At 33.6% G+C, this 17584-nt stretch overlaps 1 protein-coding gene across 2 annotated transcripts in view; it reads right to left on the bottom strand.

Annotated features, from left to right (window-relative positions):
* The window catches only part of LOC131847450 (max dimerization protein 4-like), a 356124-nt gene that overhangs the window by 14130 nt on the left and 324410 nt on the right, over nucleotides 1-17584 (bottom strand). For both annotated transcript variants that reach the window (XM_059197037.1, XM_059197038.1), the window contains exon 5: nucleotides 10324-10564. In XM_059197037.1, coding sequence (XP_059053020.1) covers nucleotides 10324-10564 — 241 coding nt within the window. The remainder of the gene's footprint in view (nucleotides 1-10323; nucleotides 10565-17584) is intronic.

Below are 17584 nucleotides of genomic sequence, written 5' to 3'. Positions count from 1 at the left end.
AATTGCAATTGTATATGCTGGTCACTCTATTTTCCTAACACTAACTTTAAAAATCAATTTTGACAAATTACTTAGAAAGGAATACTAATTTCATAGTTCATCTAGACTCACATGGTGTATATAATATGTATGTATTATATCTTATATATAAAATTCTCGTGTCACAGTTTTCGTTCCCATACTCCTCCGAAACGGCTTGACCGATTCTCATGAAATTTTGTGAGCGTATTGAGTAGGTCGGAGGATCGGCCAACATCTATTTTTCATCCCCCTAAATGTTAGGGGTAATCCACCCCTAATTTTTTTTTTTATTTTAAGGCAAAACAATGTTTTTGGGACAGCTAGTATACAATAAAAATATATAACTAAAAACAATGTTGGTAGTTGGCAACCCTATAACACCAAAAGAGAAATTCCCAGTGCAGTGCAGTGCTGTAATAGGTTATTGTTGTGTTGCCATCTTTGATGTTGCCTGTGACTGCCTCGATGAAATGCATTTTAGCATTTCTCTGCAGAAATTCCATGTAACAGTTGCGAAACTTGTGAGGGGCTGCGGTTATTTCATGGTTTACTGAACATATTGATCGATACGATATCCCTATACATAACGTACATTGCATCTGTATATATAGACAGAAGAAATCCGAATTGACGTAATTTGATAATATCTAACTTTCCAATTATCATCATTGCCTTGCCTTTATCCCATTATTTGTGGTCGGTGCAGTATGTCATTCTCTTCCACTGCTCTCTATCGGTCGTCATATCTAAACATACTCTTCTTTTATTCATATCATCTTTCACACAATCTATCCATCTTTTCTTAGGGCGCCCCTAACATTCCAATTATATCGAAATAAATCAAATTTATTATTATATTGAAATAAATCAAATTTATTTGCGACTAGCCGTACGCGCATCTTCGTTCGCGTGGAATTTTACAATATTACTTTATTTATATATATCTGGCTTAAGCCATGTATTTCTCACATAGGCAGTCTTGGGCTGTTCGGTCTGGTATACCAGAGGTATCCATAACGTTCCTCATAAGTAACATGATCATTTTTTATTATATACTAGCTATACTCACGACTTCGACCGCGTGGAAGTTAACTTTATTTTTCTAAACTAACAGATTTAAAAAAAATATAAGTAGCCTAAATTACTTCTTATTATATCAGCTACCTGCACAAAAAAAGTCCCGTCAAAATCGGTCCAGCCATTTCAGAGATTAGCCGGAACAAGCAGACAGACAGACAAAAATTGTAAAAAATGTCATTTTGGTGTATGTACCGCATTCATATTCATATACATGTAGTAAAAAACTGTTATTTCAATATTACAAAGAGACACTCCAATTCTATTTATATGTGTAGATATGTTTACATTTTAAAAAGTTACATGCAGCAATGATCTGCTCATGATGCCGGGGCTGCTTATTTCGTATAGTATAATTAAATAAAACACATTTAACAAAATTCACAACTGCCAGTTACACGTACATAAATCAGAACTTGTCATAGCGTGTTTCATTTCCGACCTAATTAAAGTTGGTTAGTAATTAGCGTGCAGGTACCCTGATAGCGTGTTATCACTACTATCCACCTGTCCCATGCAAGCGAACCTCAAGATTACGTCGCTGACTGCATGCATCTATCTATCTAGATCTAAGGTAGCATCAGAGGAATTACTCTGTCAATTTAGCTAACTTTATCATCCGGTTTTGCTTTTCGTTTGATTTATGTTTGTAACATTATAAATTAATATTGAAAATCGACGGCTGACGGTCTAGAGGTTTAGCACACCATTTTATTTTCGATGGTCGCGGGTTAGATTCCTGGTAAGGTACAAACATTTGTATTAATGAGTATGATTGTATCGGTCTGGGTGTTTTCTATATATATTATGTATGTCTGAGTTTATATCAGTTATCTAATACCCATAACAAAAGATTTGCTGTTAATTATGTTGGTAATATATGGCGCTATGTGAATTGTTCAGAGATATTATTATATTATAAAATAATAGTTTGCTACACTAGATATTCCGCGCGACCTCGTTTGCTTTTGGAGATAATTCAATAAAATTTCATTACGACCCGTTGAGCCGTTAACGAAACAGATATACCCACTTTAACATTTACAATATTAGTATGGAGTATGAACAATACTATTTCATTTTACTTTTTCATCCAGTTTCAAAAACAGTTTGATTGAGAAGAATATAAAATGTGTTTGTTCTTCTTAAAAGAATACAGAATTTTATATAATTGTTTAAAGACGAAGTAACATTCAGTGCTGAGTGAATACCTATGTATATTCATTTGCAAGCGCAAAGTTACATATAACTAATATCATGTCTCAGTAATAATACCTCTGAGTAACATATATTAGGTATTATACGTATAGCACTTTTGGCTAAAAAAAATCGAGATTCAATCAAGAACGTTACACATCTGTGACTTTTATACACTCTGTGCATGTCGGCAAACGTGGTGATAGCTATAAACCCATCCAGCATCCGTTTCATCTCCAGTTCACGTTCCATCGATCTCCCGATAGGATGTCGTCTCAGCGAATGTGTAGATTGATATCTTGATATGCAGACTGTTTTCCGCTCCAATCATGATCTGTTTCGTTACGAATGACGACGTACGGCTCTCTTATGCCATTTGTGTGCAAATTCACGACATTCCAAATTTGAAAACTAAAAAAGTTTATTCATTTTATAGTTGGAATTTAAAAAATAGAATAATAATCTTTATAGTTGTGATTTAAACATTTAATCAAATGGAATGTAGTGTATATTTTAAAATTGGAAGAATAAACTTACCTCCAAAAAAAAAAGAATATTACTATAAACGCGAAAGTTTATTTGGATGGATAAATTGATGTATGGATGTTTGTTACTCTTTCACTCAAAAACTACTGAATGTTTTTTAATGAAACTTTACAATAATATAGCGTATACATCAGGATAACACATAGGCTATAAATTTCACGCATTTGAAACCAGCTCAGCTAGTATTTCATATTGAAAATGAAATAAACCAATTTAGTACGCTTGCGTCGCTTGAAACTCTGATAGTGATAATTTTCAAGTAATTGTTTGTGTATATTAATTTTGGAATGTATTATCGGCATGTAGTCCACCTCACTTAAAACAATCTATGCAAGAATTTGTTATTTAGATTCAATTTCATAAGCGTAGTGTAAACTCTTATAAAACGTAATTATAATTGCTTGTCCCCTATTAGAGGTACATAATAAACTTTACGAAAATCGATTTGAAAATAGAACAGCAAAATTTCCTTTAAAATTAAACATTAAATATGAAAAATAAACTTTATCGTTGTGAAATTGTACGCTAGAAATATATATCATATCGTGAAATAAAAATATATAGCCTATAACAGATAAGAATAAATTTTAAGAGAATCGAATGTATAATTTGAAATGGAATGATTAATTTTTTAGGTTATATTCAAAATGAAAATAAACGTTTTTTCATTGTGAAATTTCTCGCTAGAAGAATACATAGTGTAACCGAAAAACAGACCAGTTTTGATTTATTCGCGGCATATATTGGTGGTCGTAAATTAACGAAAATATTTGTTTATACAAACAAAGGGAGAATTTTGCTATTCGTTTATTTTGTGAATGTACAGTCAAGAATAACATTATAGATCTAGTACTGTAGACTACTGGCCACTAAGTCTATGTTCTAATTATAAAACTTTATATTTGGAATATCAAATTCTAAATTGTTACTTCATTTTATTGTACTTTTTGGTTTCCCTTCCTGGCCTTAGTTTGTAGTGTTTTGTTACAGTATTCTCCCCCCATACTCGACTCATGGGTAATCCGATAATCCAGAACTTAGACTAGAATTAGAGAAATTTAGACTAGATAACAAAGCAGTGTGTGTATTCTGTATTTATTCCTAAGAACAATGTTACCTATTCAAAGAAAATAAACAAATAAATAAGCACATTCTTCACTCTGTATTTTTTCTTATATATGTATCTGAACCTTCAAATAAAGTTTACCTTCTTGGCGACAGGAATGGGCGAAACACGCGTTTGTTGAAAATTTATCGAATATATTTTGTATGCCATAAATAAGGATGGTTACCTTACATCTTTTTAAGGATGCACGCAGATGACTATGTTCAAAACGTCAACTCTATAAGTACCTATATTATGTTATTCATTATTATTAATTTGTCATTATTATGTTTTTTTTTCTCTTCTATTCTAGTGCCACCTACCATTTGTCTTTTCTCCTCTACCCAAAGGTTGACTGGAAGAGATTGCATAAGCGATAAGGCCGCCTTTTGTACTCTTTAACTTTAATTACTCTATTAATGTAATTTTCCTGGTTCAATAAAGAGTACATAAATAAAAGTACCTATTGTCCTTTAAAAAATAATACATTATCATAGCTGGCAAGTTACATAAAATTTACAGCTTCTTATTTATATAATACTTATTGCACCGTCTCCGGATAGGTTATATTGTGGCTATTTTTTTCTTAAGCCGCCCGCTGCCAAACCTGAAATAATTCCTGAACTATCCGGGCGCTGTATATCGTTCCGCGGATGCCCCTTGCTGTGACATCTCTTGCCAGTTTATTTCCTTCGTTCCGTTGGAATGAGACCCCTAAACTGCTTTCTAGAGCGTTTAAAAATAAATATGCCACACTGTTGGCGCCAAAAGAGATCGCCTTTGTTACGAACGGGCGTTAGGTTCTACAGTAAGTAACTATAGGATGTGTTGGATGTAGTTTTGTTTCTATAGAAAACTTAAATATAAGCACTTTTGATATGACACTCAATAAATTTAGCCATAAACGACTGATTAATAAAACCCTGTATATTTGTGTATTTTGACTCTAATGAATTAGTGCTAGTTGGTAGTTTGTATTCACACATTTCAACTTAAAAATGTAAAGTTACAACAATTATTTACAAGAACAAGTTTCATGTTCTCTCTTCTTGATGATGATGATGAGACAGCTTTTCAAATGTCAGTAGATTAAAAAATATATATAACTATTAATAAGTGTTTAAATTTAAGAATTTTCTATTCTATTCTATTCCAGCAGAGGTTTTCTAGCAGAAAAATACTAGTAGTAGGTTAAAACGGTCGGAGTTTGTTACATTATATATTATGAACTGTATTATTAAAAGAAAATATTTCGTATTTATATCTGCATAAAAACTATAATCACATTGATATACATATATTTTTGAAGTCTATAAAAATCGTCAATAAACAACACCTCCACTTATGGGGTTGTTGATGCCTTCTGCACTTTACCCGCGGGGTGCGTTGAATTGACGAACAATGTAGGTGTGGGGGTAATGTACAGTGCTAGGTGTAATTAATAAACGGGAGAGCACGATAAGCCGCGTGCTAGTCGTAAATCACCGGCGCTAATGGCGTCCTTGCTCTATGCTGGAATAGCTGGCGATTATTTTTGCAAAAAAGACACGACCGCTTACGTTTTTCGTTGGTTTCAACATGACGAAATGTAATGCAATTTTGAAAAATGTCACGAATACTGAGTATTTATATATTATAGAAAAACCAGAGATAATATAAATGTAAAATCAAATACATATTACATATAGAAAACACCCAGACAAACAACCATATTTATGAATACAAATATTTGTGCCGTGTGAGGAATCGAACCCGCGACTAGTGGAACTAAGGCGGTATGCTAAACCGCTAGACCACTGAGGCAGTCAAAAATATATATATTACATATATGCAGTGTGACTTGACCTGTTCATATGAACGCTACATCTGTGACCACTTGGCTGAGCGCAGCCTCTGAAGAGTTCTACTTCAATGAGCGCAAACAAACCCCACCGCCGATATGCAAACAACATACATACATACATACATATATATATGTATATATAATAATCCTACTAATATTATAAATGTAAAATTTCGTAGTTTGTTATATAAAATAACGAGTGCATATTTAAAGGATTTTTTTATTGAGGGTTTTGGGCTATTGTCAGGTGGTACACCTGTATCACTGCGACCTGCATAGATCTGTTGTGCTCGCTTTTTTTTAAAGTTCGCTACCTAGACTAATCAGGGAATTTAAACATTCGTTTTTTTTTAATTGAAGGATATTCCCAGGAGCGATGATTTTTATCTCCTCAGGATATAGTGTACACTTTCAAAGGAGATACTTCATTTATGCACGAGTGGGCTACAGCCACATAGGACGTGTAGTGTAATGTTAGACATAGACACTTATATGAGCACACAATGTAAATAAACCGGCTTTAAAAAAAAGCAATTAGACATAGACATCTATATGCCTACTATACACAATGGAAATAAGCTTAAAAAAAAAAAGAAATATAGTTGAATTTCTTGCTAGTTTTTCTCAATGGAATATGGAACTGGACGGTAGGGACAAAAATTGAATCCAAAAACTTGATGTTAATAAGCGGCTAAAATATCCTACATGAATAAATTATTTTTGATTTCTTTTATTTACATGCATCGAATGGCAAACATCATTGGAATAGCATAATAAATACTAGGTCTCATTTCAGTATAGCAATTAATAGGTTATACATAGATTGTAGATACATATGAGTAAATATACAGCGTTTGGCGCGCGTCGGGCGGGCGGGCGCCGAGCGGTCTACTCGCGTCACTTCCCACACTGGATTACTGTAATACGATTGCCGGCGGGGAAGTGACGGGCACGCTGCGTTCACGCTGCGTGCACGCTAACCGTATTCATTAGCCAGTTATATACAACATGTGTGGTGGTATTACATACATACCATCATTCCATGTTTAAAACTAAATTTTAAAAATAAAGAGTGTGTTTGTACTCATTGTGAGCTCTTTCCTTTATGTGATTGGTGATAAGATCATTTTCATTTTCATCTATTTCCTCTTTTGAAGAGTGATATAGAGTAGATGTAGTAGACATTATTATCATTAATATATTACGTACAAGAATAACTGGCATCTATTGCGTTACAAGAAAAAAATAAACAAACAAAAACGAACCCCAAAATCTGCGCCACAAGAATCAATACTAAGTACACTACATCGCTTAAACCGAGAGAGCGACCTATTTACCCTAAACATTCGATAGAGATGCAAATATTTATTTTTACGACATCAGAATCTGCATACAAACGAGCCGAGCAAAAGCCTCCCCAATAGGTCATCATAAATACAGCGTCGACGCGAATTATAAGGTCTAATACGACATTACCCGGCCTAATGAGACGGTTAATCGCCTTCCACAACTATTTATACGGTCAATAAAACCCGCCTGTTTACCATATCAATCCTGCAGGAATAAAAAGCACAATAAAAGAATACTGCTATGATGAAAGTAAACTTAGCTGGGCGGTCGACAATGGATCAGCGATTTATGTGCGTCCGCGAATCCCCAGAATAAGTGTGTCTCTGACAGTTAAATTGCAAAAGTTAATGCATAAATAAAAGGTAACAATATAGCGGGAGGGCCTATTCCAGCCCTTGACTAAGCCTCTCACAATGACGCTGTTTTGCCGATGTTTGTTCGTATTATGTCCGTATCAGATAGATAAAACCTTTTTTTGACAACATTAACAGATTATCAAAATTATAAAATTAACTATACAAAGTTGGCAACAGGAGCTGCTGCTGATATAAGGACAACCTCATTGTGTATCTGTACACCTCTGACTTTCAGACAGCCCCCCTTATAATAATAAATATAATAATAATAAATATTATAATAATAATAAACGCGAATGTTTGTGAGTATGAATGTGTGTTACTCTTGCACGTAAAAACTACTTAACGGATTTTGATGAAACTTTACAGTGAAACAGCTTATGCATCAGATTAACATATAGATTATATTTTTTATTGAAATTTATATACTGTAATTTAACGCGGGTGAAGTCGCGGGCACAGCTACTAGTTTACATAGAGGAGTGTAGAATGCTAATATATTTTTGTAAATTATGCTCATAAAATACAATAAACCAAATATACAAATGAATAGAAATATTTGTTTCATACGAGGATCGAACCCGCGACAATTGGAAGTAGGCTCGTGTGCTAAACCGCTAGACCACCGAGGCCGTCATGCTATGTTTTTATATACTAAGTTTCATGATTGGATGACTCGTTAAGATGACAAATAAACCCACTTTATTTTTATAATATCGTTAAAGATTTACTTCTAGCTAAATCCGTCGGATAATGAAAAAAAATCTAGTTTATCTTCATAAATGAAAAGATAAGCCATTTGAACAAGATTACTTGAAAAGTCACTTAAATTTTATTTAAAGAAATTTCGTACTAAATTATCATCATTTTATATCGGATTTGGAATCGGAAACAAGCACTGAAACATGAACATCACAATTAGAGTACTTCGGTGGGTGGTTTTTGCACACCGCTTTATTTCCGATAGTCGCGGGTTCGATTCCTCGCACGGTGATATCATATTCGTGAGTATGATTGTTTGTATGTATCTATGTATCTGGGTGTTTTCTATGTATTTTAGGTATGTATTTACAAAAGAACATCTAAGTATTTATATCAGTTTTGCTTATTGCGGGACTAGATGGAGCTCTGGTAATTGTTCAGAGTTATTACTATAATATAAGTTATATAGGGCATAACATTACGAAATGTACATAAACTTTTGAATGTGTTTGTTTGCGCTAATCTCAGAAAACGGCTTAACAGATTTGCGTGTGGTTTTCATAATGTATTGCGGTAATCTTCACTAACAATTTAATGTTTATATTATTGTAATCGATTAACGAACAAAAAAGTTATGGACTCTTGTTAATCAGTATACCACGGTTAAAATTATAACCCATGGTTAAAGTTAAAACCGAGCAGTTTCATTACATTTCCACCTCCTTCACTATCATTCGTATATCGTTCTCAGTCTATTGAATAAAATATTTGTTGGTCCCAGGATGACCTGCTATTTCCTTTGGGATGGCGCCGTTCTCATTTCTTAACGCCACTAAAGAAAATTTAACGGCACTTGTGTGAAATTCGGAAACCGTACCTTCACGTGATCTGCCGTAAAATTGGGTGATGTTCTAAGATATATGTCTCCCTATCAATTTTATGTGTATACATGTTACTAATATTATAAACGCGGATGTTTATTAGTCTGGATGGATGGATGTTTGTTAGTCTTTCACGTAAAAACTACTGAATGAATTTTAATTAACTTTACCATAAAATACATACATCACCAAAACGCATACATTATAAATTTTACGCCAGTGAAACCGTGGGCCCAGCTAGTCTTAGAAGGACGGTAGGGAAAAAATTATAATGTAAAAACTTGACGTTCATAAGCGGCTAAAATGTCCTACATGAATAAATGATTTTTGAATTTGAATTTGTTTAAGTGGTAAGAAAGTCTAAAGAAATTGCATGGAAAATAGTAAAAACAACAATTTTATTTTCCCATAGAAACTGTTCGGACCTGTGAAATAGAGCGCGTTCAGAAATTTATTGCGTAACAAAACTTCAAAAACCATTGACATATTATGATATTTAATTTTGAGGCGGTATGGAATTCGCGGGGTCAGCTAGTATGAAAGAAATTGAATAGTTCGTCGTTTATAAACTAATAAATAACCTTCATGTTAAAACTCTTTTTAAATACAAACTGTAAAATCTACTGAAAAAGGAAAATCATGAGTCTCGACGACTTTCTTAGATAGACCGGTAATTGAAAAACTTACAAGAAATATATAGAAAAAAATATAATTGCTTAGACTGTGTCGAAGTTTGAAAATTGAAATGATTTTAAAACTTGATTAAACAGTTATTTGAAATGAAAACTTTAATAATTTTCCATTCCATCGCACTATCAAATCAAATCAAAAATCATTTATTCATGAAGAACATATTAACCGCTTATGAATGTCACGTTTTTTATCTTAAAAATTTTTCCCTACAGTCCAGTTCAGAGCGTTTCGCTGCCAGGTTGCTTTAAATTATACCCAGCCATATAGAATAAGTATTGCGTTCACTATGTCTCTGATCGTAAGTGTATATAAAAGAGAGTATTTTTTTTTACACCGTAGATGGCAACCGAGCATATGGCCAATCTTATAGTAAACGGTTACCGTATCCTATGGACGCCTGAAACACTAGTGGTATCAGGTGAGCGTTGCCGACCCGTAAGAAACCTTAATATACTCTTCTTGAAGAACCCCATACTGCAGTCTCTAGATATAACCTCGGCAGGTAGTTGCACCATCTAAGTGTACTGGAGGAACCTTTGTACTCGTACTTACCGCTCTCGGAGACTGATGAGGGTGATCTCTCAGCTGTGGAGACGCCCGATGACGACTCCAGTGACGAGAATGAATCTGCTCGTGTGGAATGCCCGTGCGTCATCGAGCTCTCAGAGAGACTTCGCAAGCTGTGATCTCGAGGGGATGATCGGAGCTGCGCCAACCGCCGCCGGAGGAATCTTTGCTCCCTCGCTAATTGCTCTTTGTGGGTTGTGTGCCGCTTTTCTCTTTCTTCCATACTCTGTAACAATAACAGACTCCATTTTAAAAAAAATACTTGAGTTAAACGTTACATCAGCTAAGCAAAAAACTTGACATTCAAAAGCGTTAAAAATGTTGTATATGACTAAATTATTTCTTATTTTATTAGATATATTTCTATCTGTTCTAAACAGATTCATTTTGTAATAAAATAATCAAGGATTTTTTAAATAAATTATACACGTTTATTTTGTTGATTTCATGTCGACTTCAATGAATAGACTGAAGATGGTGAATGTATTATAGAATACAAAATACAAATTCAACTCAAATCTGAGCAAGTAAATAGATTACAGAGCGGTAGTGAACTCCAAAAATTAGTTTTGTTTCGCCTGTTCTACTCCCCGAGGTATTCGCGAGAGAAGTTTCAAATTACAGTAATCTGTAAAATGAACCGTGCAAAATATAACTTCTTTTGAAAGTTGTTTTATATGAATCTTTATGATCTTTATTGCTGTTTGTATGTGAACGGCTGCTGCTTGTAGGGATTGCTCTGATAATTATAACTGATTTATTTTGTTACTCAAATATAACTATTTATTTATAATAATAACTTTGTTATTCAGCAGTTTGTATTCATACAAAATTCTTAAAAATGTAATTCTCAATAATATTTATTTAAAAGAGCAACACGCAAGTTTCTTGCTCGTTCTTCTTGTGATGAGTCTGCGTTCCGAATGAGTGGTAGAATTAAAAAAATATAACTATTCAAAAATGTTTATATTACTTAATATAAATAATCCTTTCTTCTTATTCTTCTTCTTCATTCTTTCTTCAAATAAACTTTTATTGGAATACAGATTATTTCTATTTCTATGTTATTTATTTACTAGCGGTAAAATCTGTCAACTGCGTTCTGTCTATTTATTACTTATTACTATACCACGACTAAACGGGTGAATAGTTCTCAATGAAAGACATGATGATGGACTGTATCCTGAGGACGGACATTCTCTATCTTTTATCTTAAAAAGCAGACGACGCTTGAGATAACATATAGTGTAAAATAAGATAAAAATAAAAGTAATATTAGTACTAAAATCGTAACATAAAATCTCATTTATACAAATAAAAATGGTTGCCTGACACACAAAACTACAATGAAAATAAAGAGAAAATTTTATATCGACCATAGATTTATTTCAAAGTAAGCATTTCATAAGAATGAACTTCAAAATTAAAAAAAAAAATTATAATTTCTTCAAAACGTGTTGTCTTTAGTTGCTTAAATGTCAAATTATCAAGTTAACGGCGCACGTGATGGCAAGTAATCCCATTAGGAATATCACGTTATCAATGATAACAGTCATGTATTGCCATTGCGGAGAAGCAAAGAGAGTAGTCCGAAAAAAAACAAGTCAGTATAATGTCAGATCAAACTTAAGATAAACAATTGTGAAATGAATCTAGCGATATAATTAGTAGAGGTATTGGAGTAAGCATCCTGAGAAACATTAATAATATCGTTGCTAATTAGATCTGCGTATATATTCTGAGAAATCCTCTAATAATTAGATTTTTATAGGTAGCTAATAATCATCAATGTAATAAATATGAAAATATCCGTATTTGATGTTATTGTAGATTTAGAAATAAACGTGTAGAGGTAATGTGAACCATTTGTGAAATATTCTATTACACTATCAATATTTGTATATAATAATATCATTATTATATACAAATAATGTAAAGATATTACTATATAGAAATACAAAACATATAAACAAACAAACAAAGTCGCTGTCGCTCTCTGTCCGTCCTTATGTATGCTTAAATCTTTAAAACTACGCAACGGATTTTGAAGCGGTTTTTTAAATAGACTGAGTGATTCAAGAGGAAGGTTTATATGTATAATACATGTACATTGTACACCCGGGCGAGTACCTCTTTCGACTATTCGACTGGACTGTACTGGATGTGATCAAAAATTGAATGGAGTACAGCCATGTCAATGTCAAGCTGTCAGCAGTTTATCCAACTACCGTCACTAAATTGTCTAAAGAGATCATGGCATTATTAAGACCTGACTATATTAAAACCCGAAAGTTTATAAGTATTAATAAACAGTTTTTGTAACTACGGTCCAAGTTATTCAGCGTACCGTAAAACAAAATGCTTAAGCATCTTATACTTCTAACGTATATGAATTGAAACCATATATTACTTCTTTCGACGGTTCAATTAAACTGACTAGAAGATAGCGATGTCATGTCGGTAGTTGCCAGCAGTTTACCAACTACCGTCACTAGATTGTCCATGGCACTATTAAGATCCGACTATATTAAAACCTGAACGTTTCAAGGCATTAATAAACAGATTTTGTAACAAGGGTTCGAATTATTTAGCGTAGTTTAGAGTAAAATGAAGTATTTTCATTTTCTATTAACGTATATGTTATGTATGTAATGAATTTAGAACCTATAACAGAGCTAATATCTTCAGAATTGTAACCTTAAGCTCCTAAATAAAGAGAAAAAATATATAAAATCTATTTGATATATATTGATATTCAATATCTATAGAATATCTTTAGAGCTCGATCACTAAATTAGAGCTTAACTGTTACAAAAGGTCCAAAAATAAAGGGAAAATAAAAATCTAACTTCTATGATATTCGATCAAAGAAAAAGAGAATAAAGAATTAGAACTATCTAAAAAAAATTAACAATCTCATAGAATATCTTTAAATAAACGGAAATTAGAGTTCAAATACAACAAATGCCTCCATAAATGATGTCGTGTCGTCATCCATATTAAATAGCAAGGACAGGTCGTTTAGAACTACTCAATAACTAAAAAAACCTATAGATACCAGGTCAAGATTCATATCTATTTCTCTTACATATAATGTGTGATAACGGCTACTAGAACTATCTAGAATTTATCAACAGTCTAGATAGGCAATATCAGTGAACGTGGAGCGAAATGGTTTTTTTTTGCGATCGTGTCAGGAAATATGGTTTTTTACGTAATAAGCAGCTGACCCAGTTTTGTCAAGCGAGGACAGGTTTTTCATGCGATTATATAAGGCTGCTGGCGTGAAATATATCTCCTTTTATATCTCTACTGTAACTAAGATATATATATTTCTTCAAAATAATAGCTTGTATACTTACAGCTAGAAAAAATCACAGGATCTTATCAAGTTTCATGAGATTTTTCCTAATTGTACGTATATAATGACCGCGTCAAATTTAAAAGAGTATAATATAATATTAAATTGATAGTATGTTGCCTGATAAAGAACACGAGAATCTCCGGAACTTCTTGGCCTGAGACGAATTCTGAATATTATAGAAGAAAGCATTCTGTGTAAAGATAGAACCAATGGAACTCCAATCTCTCTCTCTTCCCAGCAAGAGTTCTTTCCAATCCTCACATTGATCTAGCGTGAAGATAGACAGATCAAATATAAAAGTAATAAAGCCAATAACTCTTGGTTCTCTTTTCCAAAGTCCTTTTTAGGGAGAAATAAGAACCCCATTGCTAGCAATGTACCATGTCAGGTAAACCTCTAAGCGGTTCCCTCTGGAAACTATGGTTAAGTCCTGGTTATTATATCACGAAGGGCAAACAGACCTAACCTCATGCTCATCTTACAATCCACTAGAAATCTCTGAAACGGTTCGACCAATTTTGACTGGACATTCACCCGCAGGTTGCTAATGTTATAAGAAGTAACTTAAACTTCTTTTATATTAGAAATTTTGTTAAATTTATAGAAAAACAAGTTAATTTCCACGCAGACAAAGTACGTCTATTTTAGAAAATTTATAAATTGAATTAAAAGAAAGTTAGTTTACACGCGGACGAAGTCGCAGGTATCATCTAATTTACTAATACTATAGGAATTTTGTAACGATTTCATTAATGCATGAGAAACCATAAATAGATAAATTGTAAAGGAATCTGGAGATAACGCGCGGACGATTCCATTTCAAACAGCTACCCAGTGATATACATAAAGATGTTAACCACTTTTTTAAACGTCCAAGCGCTTGGGGAGGCACAGGGTGGGGTCACGGGGTGGTCACATCACGCTATCGCCGCTGGCCGCAGATGAAATATCCGCTCATAAATCTCGCCGCCCTTCGTCCATTCCTGTCTCTACGTTCGGTAGGGTTTAAACATTGTATTATAAAAGTGTGGTCTTTTAGAAAACGCACTGATTTACTGCAATATTGGAAGACTTTGAGTATACAAGTTCGCGATAACACGATGGATTTTGGGGATGGCGAACTAAATTGTTTTTCAGTTCAATACTTTATACAAATGGGGATATTTAATGTGATTTTTGAGCTTCCGATAGTTCGAATTAGTGACGAGATCCTGGTAATGGATTTACTCGATCCGTAATTACGTTTTTTCCGTTTATAATATTTATTATTATAGAGATAGCTAAGCACAACGCAACGCCATCTTATCCCAATCTTAGTTGTGAAATAATTATACAGATGAAATGTTTGTACCGTACGAAGAATCGAACCTGCGACCATCGGAATAAAACAGTGTGTTCAACTAGACGAACTAACTACCCAGATCTGCGAGGCCATCATATATAGATATTGTATGCATCACAAAAAATGTTTTAAGCAAGATTTTATTAGTCTTATAGATTTTACTAGCATTCATTTATGAGAATAGATATTCACTTAAATAGATTATGAAGAAAGCATCAGTCATTTCAGCCGCCAAAAAGGGACATATATTTAGGTTTAAATATTAATAAAGACAATGAAATTACTCAGAATTATCTACAATTACATAAATTTTATCAATCAACGTACAACATTCTATATAACAGTTCAGAACGTTAGAATAAATGCATAATTCTCCATTGCCACCGGTATCTGCGAATCTTCAGTTAACAAAGTATAAGAAATAAACATGTAAATTAGGTGGTTGATGAATTTTAAACATTGTATTCTCGAGACAAGCGAAGTATCGGTTATAATTTAATTGGTTATTTGAAAACTTTTCCAATCTGCATGGGGAATGGAGCGGTGGCTGGGTTTTTGTGAGCCTCGCCGCTAAATATACGGAACCTTGTTGATTTAGGTGGCTACATATAATGGAACTGCCTGCAGGGTTGCTGCCTAGGGTACTTCAACTGATAGCTTTTCTGTAGATATTGCCGCAATTATCTGTTTCCAAATCAACAGCAACACAAACTTCTTGATGTTGGAATGAAATTTGAAAAATATACGATGGTGATTCAAAGAGGAAACAGCCAGAATCTTATGTACACTGCGTCGATGTACCGCAATTTTATTATATAATATTACTAGCTACATATACCGGCTTCGCACGGCTGTACATGTATTATACATATAAATTCTATATTGAATTACTATCTATAGCTAGTTTAAAAGATCTAAGGCAACAGATGAACGGACGCGACTTCTTCTTATACTATCTAAAGATACATATAATTTCAATTTAGTCATAATGTTAATTGGTAATATATACACTTAGACTTAAACCAAACACCCAGACCAATACAATCATGAATGCAAATGTTTGTACCGTACGATATCTCGAACCCGCGACCATCGAAAGTAAAACGGTGTACTAAACCGCTAGACCACCGAAGCCGTCGTTTTAGTTAATATGATCTTGAACGTGTAAAAAGGGGACCAAAAAAAAGGTTGAATGCACTAGTGAATGATGATATGAACACACATAATATAAACTGGGGATTACGTCTGAAAGGAATCAATGAAAAAGAAAAAACACCTATTGTACCAACACCAAATAATGGTACAATAGCAAAGGAAAGCAACGTCGATGATATAACTAAAAGACATAACCAACAGACAAAGCATTTCAACAAATCGATAAAAACAATTATAAAAACAAGAATAGAGAAGCAACTGCAAAATTAACAAGAACGCTAGAAAATACTTAGCACGCTATTTATCCAGTAGAATATTTATAGCCTCGTAAACAGGAATTAAAAGCGAACTATTAAAGACCAGTTACATTAATCCGCTTGTAAATGCCAGTCCTAAAAGCGTCAGTCCTTGGAGAGGAAATACAATCACGAATTCAAATTAATTTCTGTACTATCAGCGATCAATGTCGATTAACACAGTTGATTGGACGTATTTATGATGTAAGTGCTACGTAATATATATGTATCGACGGAATGAGGCCCGTGTCTCTCAAGTTCCTGGCAATTGAGGCGGCTTATCGGATCACATGGGACGAGGCGAGGAGACGAGGAGTGTGGAGGAGCGTCGAGGAGCGAGGAACGAACCGCGTGCGCTCATTAAAACCTTCGCAAGGGAACGTAATCGCGGATTTACGAGACGCCAGTATTCGCCTCTTTGCGTACATACGTATATATCCACACCCTATCATCTTCATCTTAATTATTTGGGTCGCCTTTTAAGTGTGGGCTTTAAAATTTCGCTACTCGAAATATTGCGATACGTAAAAGCAAAATTGATCGCTTCTGTCTGATAATGATTTCGCAGAAATATTAGAAAATGGAAATTTTTATTTCGTGTTGCTATAGCAACCTAGCTCGGTGACAGAGTAAAAATACATATTCCGATTCATTCCTAAGATGCTGTAGGAGTCGACTACGGAACAAAGAACATCAAGTACAAAAGGAAATCTCGAAATAATACCTTATACCAAGTCACTTAGTCAAAGTAGCGATAGTATGCTAATACCTCTGAGGTACATGGTGCTTTTTGATAATATCTTTGTGGAACATGATGCTCTTTGATCATACCTTCGTCCTATTGACAGACTTGTTCTCAGTAGTAGGCTGGTAATAAATGCAAAGTTCAGTGATAGAATACAAATAAAATCACTTATTTATTTCCCAAAAAAAGAAATGCTTATAAATATGGTTCTATATTTATTTAACGACTTATATCATCAACTTACCTTAATCAAAAATGACTTTTCCCTATTAAAAGTTATAATAAGATTAGGCAAGATTTACCTGAGCCTGATATCTAAATCACGAAAATAAAAAAGTAAACAA

The sequence above is a fragment of the Achroia grisella genome, unplaced genomic scaffold (assembly GCF_030625045.1).
Source record: "Achroia grisella isolate CSIRO2021 unplaced genomic scaffold, CSIRO_AGI_Agris_v1 utg534, whole genome shotgun sequence".
NCBI classification, from domain to species: Eukaryota; Metazoa; Arthropoda; class Insecta; order Lepidoptera; family Pyralidae; genus Achroia; species Achroia grisella.
This window is presented reverse-complemented; position numbering and strand designations above follow the sequence as displayed.